At 46.1% G+C, this 22,170-nt stretch overlaps 1 protein-coding gene across 5 annotated transcripts in view; it reads left to right on the top strand.

Moving 5' to 3' along the window:
- ESRRB (estrogen related receptor beta) overlaps nucleotides 1–22,170 on the top strand; it is a 162,700-nt gene that overhangs the window by 120,174 nt on the left and 20,356 nt on the right. For all 5 annotated transcript variants that reach the window (XM_006015317.2, XM_025200567.1, XM_006015318.2 and 2 more), the window contains 3 exons: nucleotides 2,236–2,352; nucleotides 18,167–18,277; nucleotides 18,943–19,104. In XM_006015317.2, coding sequence (XP_006015379.1) covers nucleotides 2,236–2,352; nucleotides 18,167–18,277; nucleotides 18,943–19,104 — 390 coding nt within the window. The remainder of the gene's footprint in view (nucleotides 1–2,235; nucleotides 2,353–18,166; nucleotides 18,278–18,942; nucleotides 19,105–22,170) is intronic.

Here is a 22,170-nt window from a genome sequence, read left to right as displayed (position 1 = left end):
GTGCACTGCTTTCTGCTTCTGCATAGTGTCTTTGTCTCAGGGATGGCAGGGCTGTGAGTGTGCAGAAGGGCAAGGCCTGAGAAGGCAGCCATCATGGTGGAGATCTTTGTCAGAGCACAGGTCATACGAGACAAGATTGAAGGCAGAAGATCCACATCCTACATGCAGTCAGTCCTTATCCTATGGGACTTACAGTACTCCTGGCACCAGGTCACCCAGCAGGGTCTGGATTTCTTCAGCATAATACTGTGAGATGAATCCTATGGTGCATCCTTCATTTTGAGTCTCCCTGTTCTGTCCATCTTTAGCATGCTCCCAATCAGCATCTTGATGGGCTTTAATTAAACTTCACCTCCCTCATTCTAGGTGGCTAGTAGGTACTATTGGACAGCTGCCATTAGACAGAGGGTGAAAAGTCTTGTCCTAGACTACAAGAGTCCACTGCAGTTCCAGTAAAAGAATCCAGAGATTTCCTGCTCCAGCTCTCCGAAGCCAATCTCCACCTACCATCTAGTTGGAGATGGTAGAATCCGATGGTCCTCAGTCCCTGACCTTTGTTCTCATGAGTTAATTTACACTCCTTGTCAGGACTGTGAGTGGAACATTGGAGTCTGAATCACTGATTCCTGCTCTAATCCGTCAGAACACAATCCTTCCCAACTTGAGTGTCACACCAAGAAAACCTGATTCTGAGCTTCTCGTTCTAACCACCAGCCTTACTGCCTCCCTTAAATACGTTATTGCCATCACATTGTCGTCAGCTTTGAATTACAAACCTCCTGGTTTCACTCCACATATTGAACAGTCCACTTCAGAAAAATCATCTCTAGAGGGAGTGGCAGGCAGCGAGACAGCTGTCTCTCTGCTTGTTGTCTTTTAGGATTAAATAACTGTTCTGCAACTCCATGACCTAACATCACAATACTTTCATCTTTGTGTCAGGCCACTGCATCCGTGCCTGGTGTTGCCTTCTTGCCTCATGGTGGTATGCAGTGCAAGCAGGCATGAACTTGGGATGCTTCTATTGCCCTTTAAGCCTTGGAAGTGAAAACCAGGCCCATAGCAATTAAAGAGAGAGGTGACTCCCAGAAAAGGGGAAAGTGAAGAATGTGTTTGGAAACATGGGGGACACTGTGCTGAGCTAAGGGGCAAGAGGTAGGTGTGGCCAGGGGTCAATAAAAATGCAGTAGTAGATTATGGAATAGGAAGCTCCCATCTCTTTTAGGAGCAGGATTCTCAAGAGAGGACCTATTTGCAACATAACCAGGGCCTTTCTACCTTCAGTAACCAGATCCTTGAGCCAGCTGTGCTGAGGGTCACTCAACTTTTGCCACATCCAGGACTGGGTTTCAGGAGAATTGGGCCTAGTTTATAGTTTCTGAGGAAACTGTTTGGATTTATACTTTTTCATGATTTTAACCCTAAATCAGGCCAAACTCAAAAGCATTCAGCTTTCAGTGTTCGGGTTGATTTGGACCGTAGATTCAAACTCAAGATTTGGGGGGACAAATGCCATACACAGTGAAACCAAAAAGAAGGTTTGTGTTCAGGTCCCAGGAACTGAAATGCATCAAACAAGCTTCTCATCACAAACCCAATGCTTTCTTTGCCCTGTAACATGCTGGATCACAATGCCCTAGAGCCACACTGGAAATACCCTTCCCCAGCTCCAGAAGCAAAAGATGGGAATGATCAGACACAGTTCTAAAGCGCAGAGGAAAGCACAAACCTCATGTGAAATGGTGGGACTGGGACACACCCTGGAACTGAACTGGGCCTGTGCTAAGTGCTGGCCTCCCAGGCCCAGGGTTACAGTAGTAAGTGATATATGCTTGTACTAGAGTTGTTGCTTAAGTGGTAAGCAGTGTGTCTTGCTTACCATGGTATCATATGGCTGAAGACCTGGCATCTACAATCACCCCTGCAGGCTGGATTTCTACTGAAGCTCCAGGGCAGGCATTGCTTTTTCTTCAACATTGCTTTTGTACAGTTTTTTGACAAATAGGTCCCAGCCTGTCTACTTACCCCAGACACTCACCAGTGACATTTTCATTAACCACTCACAGTCTTGGGTGTATGAATGAATGAATGAATATGTAGCATGCATGCTGGTGGTGCCTGTGGCCTGTTGGGCTTTACCCAGCACAAACCAGGTGGACTTTACAATGGCCATTAAAGCAGTTCCTGCCATTGAAGGAGGAGAGCAAGAGTGACTCTCTGTCTGTTTGATTGCAGGGAACATTGAATACAGCTGCCCAGCCACCAACGAGTGTGAGATCACAAAACGGAGGCGCAAGTCCTGTCAGGCCTGTCGCTTCATGAAATGCCTCAAAGTGGGAATGCTGAAAGAAGGTAAGAGAGAAGGGCCAGGGACTCAGGATGATTCGCTCTCCTGGCAGGAGCCTGATCCTGAGTATGACCTTGTGATAGTCCCTAGACTGGCTACATGTGAAAAATCCCTGTCTTTCCCAAAGTGCAGGCTTTATAAAGGACTCAGGGTAGGTAGGGATCTACTTCTGTCAGGAGACAAGATTTGGCTCTCTGAAGCATAGCTCTAGTTTCCAAAGGCAGCACAACAGCAGAGAAGGGAGGAAGCAGAAAGCAAAGTCTGAGATCAATCAGGGAGGATATGGTAGGAAGCAGAGGAGCAGATTGGGCAGGGAGTACGGGGCAGGGGCAGAAAACGGAGCAATCGATTAGCCAGGGGAAGGGGATTGGAGTGATGCTTGTGGGGAGGGGGAAGGGTGCAGGGATGATTTGTGGTACACCTACCGAAAAGGTTGGCCCTCATTGAGCTAGGGCATGACCATCAATAGCATACACTTCTTCTCTAAAGAAATCACAGACAGGAAAACATTCCCCACCAAGGTCACTGCTGTGTCCTGTTGAATAAACCAGGACCCATACAATAGGAGTGGGGGCTTTAACTAAGGATGGCTAATTAAAGATGAGTAGTCTGGGCTGTTTATGAAGTATGGCAGGGTTCATGAAGCCATGTGTAGTCTGGGCTGTTTATGAAGTATGGCAGGGGTCATGAAGCCAAGCCACAAAGTGCAGGGAGGAGCTTTCAGCTGTTCCAGTTTGAGGGGAGGCTTTAGGAACATGGTAGGAGGCACAACATTGTCCATGAGCTGGGGGTCCTCCTGCCATTTGTGCTTGGCCTGAGTCTCTCAGTCTATTAATCCACTCAGCGCTCTGTGAACAGCTGAACAGTGCTCGGCTTCTTTCTTATGCTGCTTCCCTCCCCTTATCCTCATCCATTCAAGGTGAACCACTGGGAATTCAGTGGCAATTAAACACATTCTTATGGATTGACTTTAAGGCCTAATTTCCCTGGCATCCTGCTGGGAGGGGGGAAGGGAGGAGAGGAGAGTCATTGCCTGGAGCTCTCTGCATTACTACATCTGGCTTAGCATGGCAGCCTCAGTCTAACCACAACAAATAGCCACTGGCTACAGACTATGCAAGTCCAACGTGTGTGAGCCAAGGCAACCAGCGCACTGTTCACATCCAGCTGCACCCTATTAGCAGCCAGTGATGAATTGTAAGATGTTATTAGAGTTTGCATTGCTTTGCAGTAGGGTGCTCATTTTTTGAGATGCTGATTGACAGCAGCTAGTATTGTTAGGAATGTAGATTAGATTTTAAACCTTGTCTGTGTGCTTTGATGGATGTGTAATATCTACGGGTAGAGATCTTCCTACCATAGCTGGCCAGTTACCAATCTCGGAGGAGGCAAACCATCCATGACCTTGCTGTTGAAGGTGATGGAGTTCAAGTAGGATTCAGAGAACGTACCTATTTGCAGGGTAGGAGAGTGACCCCTTGATACCTGATTCTCTGCATTCAGTATAGCAGAGAATGAAATATTTCCTGGCCCCATGTGCTTTTCTGAGTTATTGATGCTTCCTTGCTGTCATACCTTTTATCATCAAACTGCTTTAGTAATGGAGTATAGTAGTATTCATCATCTACTGGACTGATCCAGCACCGTTAAAGTGAATGGTGGTTCGCTATTGAATCCATGACTTGGACCTGTTATGTTTAGCAGGGGTCAGCAACCCCCGGCACACGTGCTGAGCATGGCACACAAGGCCATTTTGCTTGGCACACCACTGCCAGCCCAGGCTCTAAGCAGCTGCTGCCAGCCACGGAGCCCAGGCTGCTCCCAGCAGGCAGTTGGGAGGCTGCAAGCAGACCGAGCTTTGTGGGCCGACTGCAGCCAGGAGGCTGCAAACAGCTGCTCTGGGCTCCAGCATGTTGGCACTCCAGCACCTTTCAAAGTAGACATTGTGTTTTTTTCGGTACTCTAGCCAAAAAATGTTGCCTACCTCTGGTATAGAGTATATGACATAAGGATGTATTGACAGGACTATGATAGATGTCCATAGAAAAATATATGTGGGGAGGGGAAGCCAGACCTAGTGACAGGTCACAGGGCTCCTGAGTTCTCAGCTGCTTTTGACACTGGTTTAATGTATGATTTAGGGCAGCATTTCTTAACCCATGGGTCACAACCCAAAAGTGGGTCACAAGAGTATATGAAAGGGTCATGAATAAACTTTAAAAATGGATCAACAAACTTTAAAAATGGATTTTCCTTTAAAGGAGAAAAACATGGGAAATGGTGGCTTTTCGTTTGCAGGCTGGCAGAGTTCTAGCCTGCAAGGGGCTACTTGGAGCCCCGCCATGCCCCACACATCCATCCCCTGCCCCACATACTGGGGCAGCTGGGTCCTGGGGATGGGGGGCAGTGGGTTGGGAGTGAGGGGCACTGGGTCGGGACTGGCCATTGATGTTTACAAATGGGCCATGGTACGAAAAAGGTTAAGAAACACTGATTTTTAGGGCATGTTCTTTCTTTCTCTCTCTCCCTGTTTTCCCATCTGTGAAATGAGGGGCACACCTAACTGTTTTGTGGAGGGATTTTGAGGATGGATTAGTTAATTTATATTAAGCCCTGTGGAAGTACAAAGTATTATTATGGAGAATTCAATCAATACACGTCTTTAAAAGCAAAATCCAAAAGGGGAGAAAAAATGGTTTTATGGCCCTTGGTCTCCAGTCAGGAGTTTCTGGAAAGAGCAAATCCATAGTTGTTTGACTTTCTGCTCAAAAATGCAGAACTGACAAGGGATTTGAGATTATAAAGGGGTCATTGGTCTTTCCCACCTCTGATTTCCATCCTTCTGTGAGATCAACCACGCCATCTCCCAGCCCAAGCAGGAGTGGTCTCTTTTGTATGTTTTCTAGTGCTTTATCCAATCTGGTTTTAAAAGTCCCATGTGATGAGGCTTCCCTGGAGAGAGCACTCTTTTGTCTCATAGAGCTCACTGGGAAGAAGCCCAGCTTTCTTTTTGCCCTTTTATTAATTTCATCTGATCATTTCTAGTTCCCCCTATTCCACCCTCTTATATTGCACCAGATAACTCCTCTCTTTCCTTTGCCTTCAGACATTTCAAAAGGCTGCTAGCATGTTCCCTGCCCCCTGCCCCTGACTGCTGGCAAACTGGGGAGTGAGTACCCAAAGTCAGGATGGTCTTGTAGTTAAAGTTAATATCCCTGAGTTCTGTTCATGGCTCCTTCATTGACTGCCCATGGGCCAGTCACTGTAACAGTTGGGTGTACAGATGCTGGCCTTGTTCATAAAAGGGGTGGGAGACTATTGTTATATTTGGCCAGCAACTGCTATGAAAGGGGAAATGTGCCTTTTCTTAGTTATTTTGCACGTACTGAATTATGTACTTAGACCATTCTGCTTCCTGGGCCCAGCCTTAGCTTCAAACAGAAGGGATATTTGGGAGTAATAAGCAGAGAGGACACACACAGGTGGAGTAATTCTGATCCTTATCTTACTCAACTTGAAACATTTGGCATGAATCCTATTGTGGGAGCAGGCTCAGGCTCCCTTCTGGGACTTTGCCTCTTTAAGATCCAGCAGGGTCTTCCTTTGGTTGAACGCAGCAGCGTAGGTTTGTTATGGAAATGCAGAAAGTGAACAAGAAACAGGCAGGAAAGGAGCCGAGTGAGCGATCAATAGGTGTCTCAGATATCCAGGCCTCTTTCTTTAAGAGAGCCCTGATCAATGTACTGCAACCAGGGAACTGCATGGACACCAGAGCCTTGTCAGCTCAGGTTCTCCCAGCATGATGCTGAAGAGCACGGGAGACTCGCTGGGGAGAGCACAGCCTGGACAGAGCTTGGGGCAGGAAGTATCCTGGGCAGAGCCCCACTGGCTCAGATGTCTGAAGCATTTGCCTGCTTGTCATCTTGCCTATGAGACTCACTCTCCCTTTCCATTGAGATAGTGCTAACTGACCTCTTTGTTAGCAGTCTCAGCAGAGAGGCCAAAGACTCCCAGACACGGAGCCTGAAATTTCACCTGCCCCCCAGAGCTGATGCCTCTAGGGAAGGGCTTATTGCCTGGCATATCTGTGCTATTTAATGCTCTGTTTCCTTGCCTTAGCAGCATCCTGTAGAAGACAGTGCAGGGGCAGGCATAGTTCTGGTCTTTTTGCTCCCACTGAACAAAAACTGGGGGCATCTAAAGTAAAGACTCTCCTGTGAGAGTCCTCAAAGGAGCAACTGTGTGTGTACACACATGCACTGGCCGGTGGAGCTAGGTTTGGAAGGGAGCACACGTTTCATCAAGACTGGGATTGCTTGAACCCAGACGCTTCCCTGATATTGTGTCCCAGACACGTACCAGCTGGAGTATAGCTCCTGCTCACTCCATTCGGGCAGCGTTTAAAACTAGTCTTGCTGTAAGCGCTTGTACTTTGTTACCAGTACTTTCTGGTGGTGGATGTTTGTTTGTGGTTGTGGGTCTCTGGAGTTCTGCACTTCTGACTTCAGCCTGCACTGTATCGGACGTGGGGAGAATGAGCATCCTTTTGTCATGTCCCAGTCGCTCATTGCCCTTCTGTGATGGCTTTTCAGTTGTGCTCACAGTTTTCTTGTCTAAAAGTGGAGGCAGTGATTAATTTCAGATAATGAGAAATATGTGCAAGTGGGTTCAGTTGAAGGGAGTTTAAGTTTAGATGTAAGCTAACAACTCCCAGCTTAGCTTCTCCGCTTTTTGACACTGATGTCCTAACCCTGTGTGGGTTACCTCACAGGGTGTTGCCATGGCAGTGACTGTGATGCTAGCTTTCCCTGTAGGAGCCAAGCGAGGAAGCTTTCCTTTAACACCAGTATCGTGAGCAGGTAGCAGATGCGAGGAGAGGTGTGATGTACAAGGGAGAGGTGGCATGATGTCAAGCTTCCCCTGGGAAAACCACTCTTTGAGGGCGAAGGGAGTGGGAGGGGGGCTGCTTGCAACCTCCTTAGAAGTCTCACAACAGAGAAGTTGGCAAATCAAAGGAAAAAAGAGATGGTGCCTGTAGCACAGAGTCCACAACAAAGCCTCCAGCCCCACACTGGCCGAGCTAGTGAGCAACTTTCCAAATGGAGCGACCCAGCCGTCCTTTGTCAAACAGGCCCTTCCTTTCTCGTTGTATGGCATTCACAGTGACGATAGCCCTGTGGAGACCTTTCCCCATCAGGAATGTTTGCCCTCTTTCTGAAACTGTGCAGCCAGCAGGCAGCTGCCACCACTTGCTGTTTTTGTACTGGTGTCTTTTATTCCCAGTGCAGCTCGACACACTCCTGGCAGGTTACCAAGGCTTAACCCAGGCCATCGCTTTCAGCTTTGAAAGAGAAACTGTCTAATCTTTGCAAAGCCCCATCCTTTCAGCCTCTGCTCCCTTGATGCTGTTTTTCCTTTCGATTCGACTGCAGAGGACTATAATCCTGCATTTTCGAGATCTAATAGGAACCAGAGCAACTGGGGGCAGGGGAAGGACTCTGAGGTCAGGGGAGCTAGATCCCCTCACAAAGCATGTGCATGTGTGTGCATATGGGAAAGGCAAAAAGGAACATGTCCTCAAAGTGCATAACTCTGTAATACTCCTACTGGGTGTTTGTCCCTTCATTCTTTTAAATCTTCGCAAGCAGTAAGAATGTGCTTTGTATTGCTGACACGTGGCCATCTCCCACTTCCTGCAAACCCTGTGATGTGACTTATCTCCTGGCTTATGATGAGCAAGTTTCTCAGAAAGGCTAGTGGCTTCTCTCTAATCCTACTGGAAAGGAAAAATCATTACCACAGTCGGTGCTCATATGCTCCCAGCAGAGGACAAAGATGGAATGAGCTGTGGAGACAGGACATCCTTTTCACTTCTAGAAACAGCCCCAGAAGGTTGAGGGTGAAGAACAGTACAGCCGTTGTGCACAGTGCCCATAATCCTGTAGATAATAAGAACCTTGCTATCCATGGATGTTAACTGGCCACAATCTGCCAGCACCAGATTTGCTTTAATATGTTGATCTTAAAGGGCTGAGAGGAATTCACTCAAGAGAAGGGACAGTTGCTAGGCTGCTAATTCAGGGAAAACCATTCCATCTAAAGGCCTAAAGCCTGTTCTAAGGACACTGGCCAAAGACTGGGGTTTGTCAGATTCCCCTTCTGGTCTGATACTTTTGGGGCTACTGCAGGAAGCTGTGCACTATTCCTCCCAGTTGGTATGTTAAATCTTAAATCTAGGAAGTCTTCCCTTACAAGGGTGTTCACCTGTTGCAGAGAGTAGGGGATAACCTCAAAGTTTCCCCGATTTTCCAGCATTTTACTCTTAAGAACTGGACACCATAAAGGCAGGACCTGGCACTTCCAGTTTAGGGATAGAGCTGTGGACTGCAAAGATTCTGTCCTTTCAGAACGCCTGGGAAGGGAAGTGTTTTCCTTCTGGAAGTACTGTGGTCTGGAGAGCTTACAGACACTGAAGGTTCCCCTTGTAGCTGTATTTCTTAGGTGAGTGTTGGTAAGAAGTGGATGAGGAGAGCCAACACATGCAAAAGAAGGTGCTTTTTTCACAAAAGAAGGAAGCGGCTGGATCTCCAGGAGGAGAAGTGTCAGGTTCCCAGGGGCTTGCTGGGACAGGGATATGGTTTATTTCTTTACATATGCAGATCCATTCTTTCCAAAAAGTGCATCTGCTGTTGAGTAGAGATGCCATGGATTCAGATTCCAGATTGAACTCTTCCTTTCTTGGCCTTAGCTACTTGTCACGCTTGTGCCTTTCTAAAGGGAGTGATGCAAAACAAGTTAAAATTCAACAGAGCATCCAGCTTCTTTCTGTTACAAATCCCACAAGCTCTTGGACTCTTATCTGTCTCATCTAATTTATTCCTCCTGTACTCATCACTAGAATACTTCAGCACCAACACTATAGGGGCAGGTAATGAAACAAAATATGAAAGAAGTGAGCAGACAAGAACCACAGAATTTACCCAATATGCCTTTGTATTAATGGCAGATCTTCCCAGGGCATTTCCAACCTCTATGGGAATTGTTTCAATCTCAGGAACTTGCAACTTTATATCACTTAGATCTTTGCACTCTCCAAACCTCTACCTGTCATTACACTGGGAAGGTAGTCACTGCTCACATTTAGAGGTGACACAACCTGAGAGCCTATAGACAAGGAAGCCAAATTTGCCTTTCACCTCAAGCAATTATCCCTCACAACTTGATCTTTCTTTTGACAGTCCCAGTCTGTAGGCTGTGAAATCCTATAGTCAATGGCACCTTATTCAAGTTTAGCCTCAGCTCTGCTGTTTCTGGGCCTTATTGCATGTGGTGGTGGGGTACCCCCAAGAGTTTTCTAATTGAAACAAATTCACTTCTTCCCCTGGACAAGCCTGTCCTCTTGTGCTGTCTGCCCTTTAACTAAACAGAAGATGTCAGGCATTGGCAATCTCAATCTACTTCCCTTTAATAACCACTGGATTCATCCTTCAGTAAAGCCTGATAACTGAATAAATAGGAGAGTGCATTTTCAATGCAGTAACTAAAGCTGGGGTTCTTCATTTCTGTTTTTAAATTTCAAAATCTCTCAATGGAGCCAAATGTTTCCAGAACCCTCCCTCCTCTCCTCTGCCTGCCCCCAATCTCACTCCCAGACCATGTGTTTTCTAAAAGATATTTGATTTCAGTGAAAGCTCGGCTGACATCCATGCAATATGCTCGGTCTCTCTCTTTGTGATTCCTGGGAAGGATGAGGACTCCTCCGGGGATTCTGGGTAATTGGGTTAGTGGCCAGCTCATGTCAGGAAATTAAAAGGCAGCCCTGATCAGGTTGCTGCTGCATGGGATTTAATGGCTTTGTATTTATATAGTATTCTGCCTCTAGCTGGTGCCAGAAATATCACTATTCTAGGCATCCAAATGAAGAAAAAGAATGAAAAAGGATGTTTCTTTCCCCAAAATATGCCTGTGTTTAAAGCCAGATAGACAGACTCCAGGCTCAGAGTTGCAGGATCCCCAGGTACAGTGAGTGACACCTTGATGTCTGTATCATCCACACCTGACTACCTTCCATTGCAGGAACACAGCTTGCCACACCTCTGCACTGTTTGGCTAGAGCATTAACTAGTCCAGTATCCTACCTCCTGCTGTACCTGAACAGAACATTAATCTATCTAGGATGGTTCCCCTCCCCCCATTCAGTCTAGCTCATTGATCTGTTTAGTTCAGTATCTAGCCTGCTGCCACACCAGATTGGACCACTCTTCCATCAATTCTTGTGTCTAGCCTCCATTAGTGGTACATAGCTGTTGATTAAGGAAAGGGGTTGTCTGGCTGTACCTGGCACTCAACAAATGTCTTGTATCTAAGGGTTTTGGGGAGTTTAATAAATCTCAATCTCATTTCTCCCCCCATATGCTACTCTGTGTGCCACACAAGGGGCAGGGGGGATTTCTTTTAATAGCTTAATAAAATGGACATTAGGAAAGGATGAAGGAAGGAAGGCCCCAGGTGTGCAAAGGTCCTGATCCATGAGGTACCAGATTTTAGCCACTTTTGGCAACACTATAACCAAACCTGTTACAGAGAGTGCTGCCACATAACCCCAAATGTGTCTGAAGTCCCCAAGGTGTCTAAGGTGCCCAACAGCGCAAAATATCTTCCACTGGATTGTGCAAGACCATCCAGGTCGTGAGAGTACCTAGCAGCTCAAAGCCTATAGCCTGGCAGGACTCACTAACTTGTGTTCAAATCCCCTCTCTGCCTGAGAAGTGGGGATTTGGATCCAGATCTCTGTCCTTCCAGGAGACTGTCCTAGCCATGGGCTATAGGATGTTCTGTAACGGGCTTTTCCCTGATCCTGGTACAAATGTTACACTGCATATAATAATAATTAAATATTGATTGGTCAAAAGAAGAAAGCCCTGTGACTACTTTGTATTTTGCACAAGAAAAGACTGATCCTCATTAGGTGACTAACTCCAGGGAGAGGTTCATGGCTATTAAATCTTGGAGTTTCACAGGACAGATCTGCTGCTTCCCCATTTCCTTTTGCCTGGTGGTTCCTTGCTCATTTGCTGGGCCTTTGTGGATCTCATGCTTAGGTGTCCTAGTGCCTAACTCATGACGGATGATTCTACTGGGCAGCAGTGCCCTTAGAAAGATCTCTTTGTGAATCTAATCTCAGGCCTATAGGCATCTAATTCTTAGTGAAAGCTAATAGACTTGGTCTTGGCATCATTTGGGCTGTTAGAAAATGTCCTGAGTTTTACTCTGTCCTCCCAGTATGTGATGCTTGTGCATACCAACATTTCTTCTTCCAAATCATGCATGGTGGTGCTCCCCTGAAGTGTGTGGTATCCAACAAAGACTTGCACTGGAATCTCAGGACTATATATTGATAATGCAATAGCACACAGGGGCTCCAACCAGGAGCTGAGCTCTACTGAACCAAGCACTATAAAATACTTAGAAAAAGCAGAACCCCTGCCTTGATGAGAGTGCACTTGTAAGAAAGCAGGCACCATGTGAAGGACTGGGGAAGAGGGTATAGACCATCTGCAAGTGTGTGCACTCCCAGTAGAGACCAGATGTTCCTTATGCTTCTTTACGCACAAGCCGTAGGTAACTGGCTGAATTCTTCAGGTTTCCCAGCCACGGTGGGTCTTGAGGAGGGCTCTGAAGCGGGGAGTTGGCAGTGCAGGGCGGGTATAACGTGTGAGGTACAAAAAGGCACGGGCTGCAGAGAAGTCTGTGAGGAGCTGACAAAACTACAGCTAAAGCCGACATCAGTGGGAGAGGTGAAAGGGGAATGGATGTACTGGACACTGCGGGCCACAGGGCTACAGTGCACGGCAAACTGCATGGTATAGCATTTACTGCAAGCCTGTTGCAACGCTGTTGTGCCATTGGTCATAGGTTTGCAGTATCCAGCACAGCCATGCATATCACGATACATTCCTGGCCCCTTAACCAGCAGTGTCTGGTCTAACCAGGCTCTGGTGCGAGTGCTTGTATTGACATTTAAACAAACAAAATGATGGAAGGAAAGGTATTGTAGGGCACAGCTGCTAATTCAGCATGAGGGGGCTGGTTTAAGCTTGCCCTTGAAGTCCCCTTCCATCCCTGTGGTGTCTTCAGTCAGTCAGTGCAGTCAGCAGCCTGCCTCTAGCTTGATTTTGATGTCTGTCAATACAGGCGGCCAAAATCCATTCTCAGTGCAACCCCACAGAGTGATGAGTCCCTCCCCCGCACACCTGGGCAGCAGCAGGGGAGAATACCCACGCAACTGTCATGCGACTCAATTAATGTGTTCACAAGAGCAGGGAGCATAACCCAGGTTGGAAGCCCTGTCTGTAGGACAGACCTCAGTGCCAGCAGAGCAGTGGTGGTAGAACACCCTGGTGAAGACACAGCATATGCCAACAGAAGGAGTTTTCTGTCAATATAGTTGTATTGCCCCTTCAGACAACAAAAGACAAACTGATAGAAGTCCTCTTCTGGTGATGTAGTTGCACTCACAGAAGGGGCTTCACGAGCATGGGGCTACACTGGCTAAGAGGGGTGTGATCTTCATATTCCCCTAACCAACATAACTATACCAGCAAAACTATAGCATTGCCTGAGTGCAAATGCTGCCTGCCCTGATCCAGTCTGCTGACTGGCTCCTAGAGGGTAGATGTGGCTTGTACCCTAGACACACCTGTGTATCACCCTGGCTCTCACCAGGAAGGGTAGGATTTTACCTATTTCCCTATGCTCCTTATGGTGTTATTTGTCTAACATAGGAAAACAGTGGACAAGGCAACAGCACATGTGGGAAGAGGTCTAGAGGAAAGACCAGATAGACAAGGGGGAAAGGACAGCTGCTTGTGAGAGATGACCATGTATATAGAGCTCAGACTTGCCATATTGCTGTTTTATGGGAAGTTGCAAGTGATGTCGATTATTATCAAGTGGTCATGTATGAACAAGAGAGCCAAACTGGGGGAGGGCAAGAAACTGGCTTGGCAAATGAGGAGAAACAAAAAGTACACGTTAAAAAATAACAGTTCCTGTGGAGGCTCATTGCATGTGCCATCCAGCCAGTGAAAACCAGGTCCAGGAACTGAGCTTCAACGTAGGAGCAGGTGTCAGACTAGGCACTGCAAAAGTGTCCTCATCCCTCTAGCTGATCTGCAACAGGCAGATCCTCCCAGTCTGAGGGCTACTCTAAGTCATGCTAGCTAATTATGGCCCTCAAGAGGCCATTCCAGCAGGGAATCATAGGGTACAGGGATGTGCTGGCCGTGTGCTAGGGAAGTGCTCCTGGGGCTGGGAAAGGCTGCTTTAGGCACCATGCAAAGATGCCCAGCTACAGCCAAGCCTCTATCGGCGCATTTCAACATTTTGCCTGAGTTACTTTTTATACCTACAACCCTTAAATAACAGAAGGTAGGTAAGCCTCACAGGATTTTGTGAAGGCCCATTCAGCTCCACTTAGGCCTAGGCATGGCTTTTCTCTTCAGTCCATTTGTTTAAGGCTTTTATTAGCTGTGGTTTTATATGGCCATCTTCACCTCCTTCTCTCTTAAACCTCTCTACTCCTGTCATAGCTCTGTACCCTGACATATATCCCACTGCGACTTTTATTTGCGGTTCAGGGAAAAACACAGGCTGTTCAGAGGGAAATCACAGCATTTCACTGGCAACAATGCTTCCCCTCCTTTCTGTATACTGTCGTCAGCATCCCTCCCACCCTACTGTCTGCACCCCCCCCTTCTTTGATCTCCAGCAAGACATGTTAGTTATGCCTCTGCTGCTGAAAACACTAGGGCATCATGCCCTGACTGGTGCGTTCTTCTCAGTGCTTCCTTTACCTGTGCTTTTCTCCATCTGGGCACAAGTCATTCCATCAGAGTCCCTTGGCTTCATTCTTCCTCTAGCAACATTTTCTGGCTCAGATGGATCTCTCTGTTACTATCAATTCATGAGCATGTGATAGGACTCAATAGAAAGTGATGTGAGGCTAGTAATTCAACACGACAGCTGATATTGGGCCTAGGATGCATTTCCCACTGGCAAAGCCAAGCTTCACAGAGCTTTTAAAAGTATTTTTAGTCCCCCGAAAATAAAAGAGAAACTAAACCTGATTCCCGGTGCTGCTGCCGCTGCATACTCGGCTATTTTTACTTCTGACAGACTGGGCCTGGGTCCAGCTTTTAAAAAAAGGCTGGAATTATTTTACTTCCATTAAGAAAAAAACCCCCAAGCCTGATGTTATCAAGTCAGTGAGGGGACATCTGATCCCGAACTTGTCAGGCAGATGTCTCTCCGAGGGGGCACGTCAGAGAAATGCAGGGAGCTTGAACGGATCAGCAGATCGGCTCTTGCACTGCAGAGACTTGACGCTGGCACAGACCTTCTCTGTACGCAAGCTCCTGGAACATGAGTGGCACCAACAGGATAGTTAGAAAACTGACAGGCCTACTCAAGACAGGACGCTGGGTTGAAAAAGACTGGACACCAGAAGATACATGGTTACCACTCTCCTCTGTCCTAAGACATGTATTGGCAGTGGGGAACAGACAGCATATACCACAAATCTAAAGAATCCAGAACAATGCGGCAGATGCTATGGGTGGTCCTATGGCAGGCAATAAGACTAGGATACAGGGGTCCCCTCAGAATTGACAGGACTGGAGTGTGCCAAGCTTCTTGTTACAGTTTAAGTGGATCTGTGAGATTTCCATCCTGAACAGCCTCCATTTCAGAAGTCACTGCTGCCCTTAAACTAGTACAGCACAGATGAGCTGCCCCAAAACTGCCCCATGCTAGTATGCCCCATGGCATATGTGGAGAGCCTTCCTCTAGTGTGAGAAGAGAGTTAACTTGCTATGGCCTATCAGGCCTTCTCTTTTTGCTGAAGTTGTCTGCTGGGGGCCTTGAGTACTGATGTTGGGGGTAGTTTTGTGATACAGACACCTTCCCTGCTAAGAAGTGACCTGTGGCAGGCTTGGCGTGAAATGGGCTGGGTAGGTCATATGGCATTTGGAGAGTAATGGGTTGTCATTGCTACCAGGTTGGAAGCAGTAAATCATGCATCAAGTTGTCCAGTAAGATTTTCTCAAAGCAGTTTTACGCACTGCAGTCAAACGTCAAGGAAGTTAAGCAGTTGGTGTGAAATGCAGAATGTTTCACCACCAGGTGACTTTGCAGCGACCTTCCTCTCTTTCAAGGCTCTGCTCCTCCCTTCTTGCTCCTCTTCAGTCTCTCATTGTTCTCTCTTTCCTCTGCCTTGTCCTATTCTCATTTCTGAGCCTTCTCCCCTGCTGCTCCAGCTCAAAGATCACCCCACCCAGCAGACTTCCTCTTGCTCCTTTTCCATGTCCTCCTTGGAAGCATGATTCAGCCCACCCCTTTCTCAACCATATTTAAAAAATGAGTCAGTAAATGAACCAACAAAATGCTAAATCCCAAGGGAACAGGAAGGTGCCTGTTTTTTGGGCTTTTGTTAATGGCTCCGCCTCTTCTTCCATTGCTATGTGACCACTTCAGCTGTTAGTTTCCTGGGGTAGCAGGGTTTTTGCCTAGAAGCTTGTCTTGAGCATTTCTCATGCACTGCACCAATGACAAATAGCAAGACATGTAATAAGTGCATGTCAGTCTGTTCACTTGCTGTGGCACTTTAGACCACTCTGTTCAGTGACTGGGAGCCAGGAGAAACTGGCCCATATATGGGTCACTATGTTCACAAGCTCTTCCAGACTTGTGACAATGGTGACAGGGTGGAACAATGGTTGTGTAAACTGTTATTTAAAGTGTTTACCCCAAGGAGTGTCAAACAGGATGGGGAACAGGAGAACAGACTGGTTCAAAATTAGCAAGCCAAAGTCCTTGGATGAACAGACCTATATCCACTCAGCACGAGGAGCAGGGCAAATCTCCTTGAGTCTCTCTTATCTCTTGTAATGTCCTTAAGTTTTTGTGTCCCTATAATCTGATTGAGAGTCCCTAATACTGTTGCAACCTGTGCAACCATCTCACCAGCCAAGCACTGGGGCCACTGTCCCTGTCTGCATGCATCTCTTTTGTAAGAGTGACTTCATCCTATTTTTTTTCCTTTTGCTGCATCAAAATGTACCACAAAGAACTGCAGACTGGTTTCTTGCTTCTGCTGCTAGGTGATGCCACCTTCTTTGCTTTTTAACGAGGGGCATTGGATAGCTGTGTTTCATGTGGAACAACCTTCTTGGGCCAGGGGACCCCCCTGCTTCCCCTATCAAGTTTTAAGGGGTTTATTTGGACAGATGTGGAGCCAGTTCCCACTCAGCTGCTGATTCACCACTTCCCAGGAAAGCATATTTTCCCCCTTATTGACCAAAAGGAGGCACTGCTTATTCTGCACAGCAGGGAGTGGAGACCTTCAGAGGTTTCTTTCCTTTGAAATCAGAATACATTTATATACATAGGAAAGTCATAGGATGGAATCTAGTTGAAGGGCTCTTAGCCATCACCACTCTGTATTACTCACTGAACCGGTTGTGCTTTAGCAATAGCCATTGTTGTCCCTCTGGAAGTCAGCTTAGGACAGTACAAGTGATGGTGTGGGACATTAGGTGGAGGTTGTGTCAGCACCAGGCTGCTGCGTTGCAGTATTACTGCTGTTAGTATAATGGTATAAAGCTTTCAGTGCAGTGGTAGGTTAACACAGGGTTGGCTTGGAACTTGACAGATTGAGCCTCTTTCTGCATACACTATCTGGGAGAACAATAAGAGTTCCTCAGATTTATTCATCCAAAACGCTCATGTTTATTACTCAAACATTTAGTCACAATATTTGTTGTGTAGTGTGGCTGCTCAGGGAAGTCGCATAAGTTTATTTCTGTTCCTTGACTAGATGATTACACAAGTGTGTGTGGTGTAAATACTTGGATAAAATTCAGTTTGACTCTAAAAATCACTTTCAGTGGCTGTTTGTCACAGCTGAACTCGATAGTTGCCTAATTTCATAGATATTGAATGCAAAAGACCAAGGGTCCGGTCAGAAAGAATTTACTTAATTGAGACAAATATTCATGGATTCTTTCCATTAGTGACCCACATTTCATACTGGCAATACTGTATGTGCAATTGCTGTCCTTATGATATTGATTATTGATGCCAATATTGCTATTTGAATAGATATGGAAAATTTTGATATTGCATTCAATGTTCTGTTTGCAGTCTGACTCTCTGTATTTTAAAGAGCCACGGCTACATTTCTTCTGTGTTTCCCTAGTTCCATGTTATCTTTGCCATGCTGTTGTTTCTATTTATATTTAGTTCTTTTCTTATTATAGTTGCCTTGCTTGATAAAAATGGTAACATCTTGGTTCTGTTCATATTTCTTAATCTCTTTGTTATGGGCAGCTTTCTGCAAATATAGACAGTAAGAGGTCCCAGAACATTTAACTTTTCATTTTTAAGAACAATCTCAAGGGTTTTTTTATAACTTCAGGTTCAAGTGACATTTCTGAGACTTCCTTTTTTAAAAACACGATCATCCAGAGGGCACTGAAGGCTGAAGCCCTCAATTTATCCACCAAGCAGTTATTCAAAAGTAGGGGCGAGCTAATTTTTATCTTCGTTAATGTGGTGGAGTAAGGTAACTCTTTCAGTGATACTATCAGGCAGCCTTCTGCTCAAGCTGGGATTGATGGGACAGCTGGATTCAGTGACCTGGTCAGGGAGATTCTGCTGGATATGGGAGGACAGGCACTCCTCCTCTCTTGAACAATATTCCGGACTTCATCATGGCATTGCTAAGAGGTTATCAGGATTTCCTACCTCTTGTATCTGCAGGGGTTCGCCTGGATCGAGTCCGTGGGGGGCGCCAGAAATACAAGAGAAGACTGGACTCTGAGAGCAGCACTTACCTGAGCTTACAAATACCCCCTCCAGTCAAAAAGCCATGTAAGTATAACTGGCACACTGTGTTCCTTGGAGCCAGCATTTGGCTCTGTTTTCTCTTGGTGCCATGGATCTGCAGGTAGTACTATGCAGATAGGATCCCTTTCAATTTCCATTCATTACTGTCAGACAGTTCTTCCCCCTCTGACTGTACTGTAGGTGTGGAAATCTGTGTCCATCCTATTGTTGCTATATCCTTTCTAACCATAGATCCTCACTAGAACTTTCCCAAAGAGAGAGACTGAGCATATAACCTCAGTGATGCTCTGGTCTTCACCTGACCTATGAAATTAGCCGCACACCCTGATCTCTCTCTAGCTTATCATCAGGTGGTTTCTTAAACTTCTCAGCTACTGTATTTCACATCCTTTGCCTCTTCATATCCCTCTTGGCTCTCTACCCAAGATAACCAAATGATTTCTTCTTACAGTAAGTTTGTGCTTTTGTCAACAGTAAAAAGTGCTAGTTTAGTGCTGAAGTCTCACTGATTCTAATTTCCAAGCCTGAGACTAACTACAATGCAATCTACTTTCTGTGAACAAAAACATTCCCAAATTCAGACTCTGTGGTACCAAAACCCCCTGCAGTCCTGGATTTTGCCAACTGTAGTCTCAAAGCTTCCTCCTCTTGAAAGAGTATGCCAGTAACTTCTTCTTTGCAATTTGCAGTGACTAAGATTGTCTCCCACTTGCTGGTGGCAGAGCCAGAGAAGATTTATGCCATGCCTGATCCTACTATGCCAGAGAGTGATATCAAAGCACTGACAACCCTCTGTGACTTGGCAGACAGAGAACTGGTGGTGATCATCGGCTGGGCCAAGCACATTCCGGGTAAAGTGGGGAATTTGGAGGTTTGGTGTAAAAGGCAAGGGGGGTGACTGATTTGGTCCACTACTTTGCCTTTAGTGAGGGGTTCTGATACTCTTTGATGGGTTGAAACAATTTCTGGAAAAACCTGCTGATGGTGAAGCCCTAACTGGTAACATGCCCAAATGTGAGATTTGCATATGTAAATTGATTAGCATATGCACATAATACCTTTGGGTTATGTGGTAGCCTTGCAGATGATATAGTTCAGCTTTCAGTACTACCTGAAAGTGAGTGGTACATAAACAATCCCTGGGATGATGTGGTAAACTATGGTGATTTTGTGTAATGTTACACTGGACCCAGCCTGTCCTAGATCGTTGTGTCTGTAGATAACCAGGGTGACCAGATGGTGTACCTAATGGTATAACATCTCATAGAAATGTAGGTTGTCATAATGCCACTTTGCCTATAGTACAGGGCTCTTGCTACTCTCTGAAGGGGAAGCTTTCCTTGTCATATGTATTTATCCTAGCGTAAATCCTACCCATCTGGAAGACTAGTTCAGAAGCCATCTTGGAACACCAGTTTCTTGTGACAGTAGGGTATGGGGACATCTTTATGGCAGTGTGATTGGCCTTCAAGGCTGAATGTAGTATACTACAGGATTCTGGGTTGTTCAACTAGCAGACCAGTTTATAAGTAGAGCACAAGTACTTCAGTAATAGAACCCAGGTTGAAGGAATGGCCATCACCTTCATTCAGGTATGGGAGGCTCCCAGAGGATTTCTGATGTTAGACAGGTTACGTTGATTCCTCAGTACGACCTTGTGTTAATTACCATGATGTAAAGAATCAAGGAAAAGTGCCCGGCATCATGGGTAGAGGTTCTGAGTGGACCAGGAGAATACATGGGTCAGTGTGGAAGGAATGTCAGATGTGTCCTCTGTGCTCACCTTGCTGCGTTGCAGAAGACTGCTTCAGCTAGACATGCAGCATGAATAATCCGATACAGCAGTCTCATCCCCACCCCCCGCCTTTCTTCCTCCAACCAGGGGAACATTTTGTACTCAGCTACTGGATCTAATCCACTGTCAAACCTTTGCACGCATTGCCTACACACTATTCAGGCTTCTGCACCACAGGTTCTCTCTCTTCCACCCAGCCTTTCAGTTCACAGATTTCTTGCTCCTGCCAAAAAGCACATTTCCATGAGACATTTTAGATCTTATTAGACCATTTGGGAGTATGTTACAGGGTTTAGTTGTCCTAATCTGGCACACATTTAGCTCAGGTAGCACCTTCTTTCTCTAGTGTTTTCCTCGTTCTCTGTATGGCTGCTGCCTCTCTCTGCTTCAAGGGGCTATTTTCCAGTAAAAAATTCCTATTGCTGGATTAGGAGGTTGGTGGCTCCCTGTAAGAAAACTCCCTGGGCTGCTTGAATTGATGACTCTCATGCACCTTAACTGTAGAGCTCAGACAAGTAGGTCTTTCTGAGGACAGTGTTTTCTGAGGAGAGGTTAATCCAGGTGGTGCCCTTCTTAAAAGATCTGCAGTATCAGGGATTACCCCACTCACTAGCTGTGGAATCCACATTGGGCTGATTCAGCACAAACTGGGTTATGTTGCTGATTAAGAGACCTCAGCCTGGATTGCTCCACTAACCCAGCATCTGGGGAATGTTAACAGGAAAGGTATTAACCCAATGCAAATGAAGGCAGTCACGGGGTTATGTGGCTGTGACTGTTATGTCTAGATGCTGCAGTCCATCCTTACTAGCTATGGTTACTGCAGTACACTGGGGATGCCCAACCATAGATCCATAACCACCTACTGCAGCTACAGTGACTACTGGCTGCTTCACTCTGAATAACCCTTGTTGGGAATGATGCACATTCCATCTCTGCACTGCTGCTGCTACTCTCTTAGAAATGCAGCAGTACAGCAAGGTGACTCCTGCTTTCTAAAGAGGGCTCTTTTCCTTTTGAAAGGACACAGTCATCCTGCAGCCCTCCTTCCTGTAACTCCCTTACCTTTCAGACACCTCATAATGTAGCAAACCAGACACTGTAGTCAGAGCAGCTCACTCCTGATCTACAGCAATATCCATAATCATGTCATTTTTAAAGGCAAGTGCTTGGGGTTATTGTATAAGAGATTAGAATACAAAAATAAAATGCCAGCAAGGCTTGGGCTTGGCTTTTTGGTTTCTTTTTTTAAAACCTCCTTTTAGCAATGTGAAATGAATGAAGCAAGTGGACTGAGTCAAAGCAAGGAGGAGGGAATAACTATCACAGAGTGGCCAAGCAGTTTGGTCCCTTGACTTTGTGTAGAATCCCAGACCCCAACACTTCCTCACATCATGGATATCAGATGGGGCTCCCACATGCTTTGGGTCTTAGACACTGAGAACAGAGGGAAAGGGATAAAAGCAGGTTTGTACTGTATCTGGATTTTTTTTTTTCCCAGCAGAGGGTAAGGCTAAGACCAACACCCTAAGGACCCAGTACCCAATGCAAACTCCTCCACAGTGTTAGCAAAATGAAACTGGTTAAGCTTAAAGCCACTTTCCTGCAAACAGGAACAGGAAAATGTAAGATTATTAGCTCAGTATCTTCCCCAGCCAGATGGTAGCCTTTCCTCTGGATGAGACCCCCTTCTTCCTTCCCTTCTCCCACCTGCCCTCGTTGTTAGTCACCTTTGTATTTCTTCTACCTTTTCCACGTGCCTGTGCAGGAAGGGATTTCTCTTGAGAGGTGACGATGATGGAGGTTCTCCCAGGATGGCTGTGGTGCTGTTCTTGATGGGAAGATGCTAGCACCAGCACAGAATGAAATATGGCAAGTGGAGTGACAGCAGCTGTGTCTGGAGTGGCCTCAGATCCTATAATTACATCTCCCTTTATTACCTGTGCTAATGGTGCTCTGGGATGACAGAAATGATAATAAATTAGCAGATTATGAACTTCACTTGCCAAATTTTGGGGGGGGGGGGGTGTTTAAAATTCTGGGAGCTCAGAGCTACCAAATCACTGAAATAAAAGTAAACAGACCTGAATGTCAGATCAGATCGAGCAAATAAAGCAACTTT

The sequence above is a fragment of the Alligator sinensis genome, unplaced genomic scaffold (genome assembly GCF_000455745.1).
Source record: "Alligator sinensis unplaced genomic scaffold, ASM45574v1 scaffold280_1, whole genome shotgun sequence".
Lineage (NCBI taxonomy): Eukaryota > Metazoa > Chordata > Crocodylia > Alligatoridae > Alligator > Alligator sinensis.
This window is presented reverse-complemented; position numbering and strand designations above follow the sequence as displayed.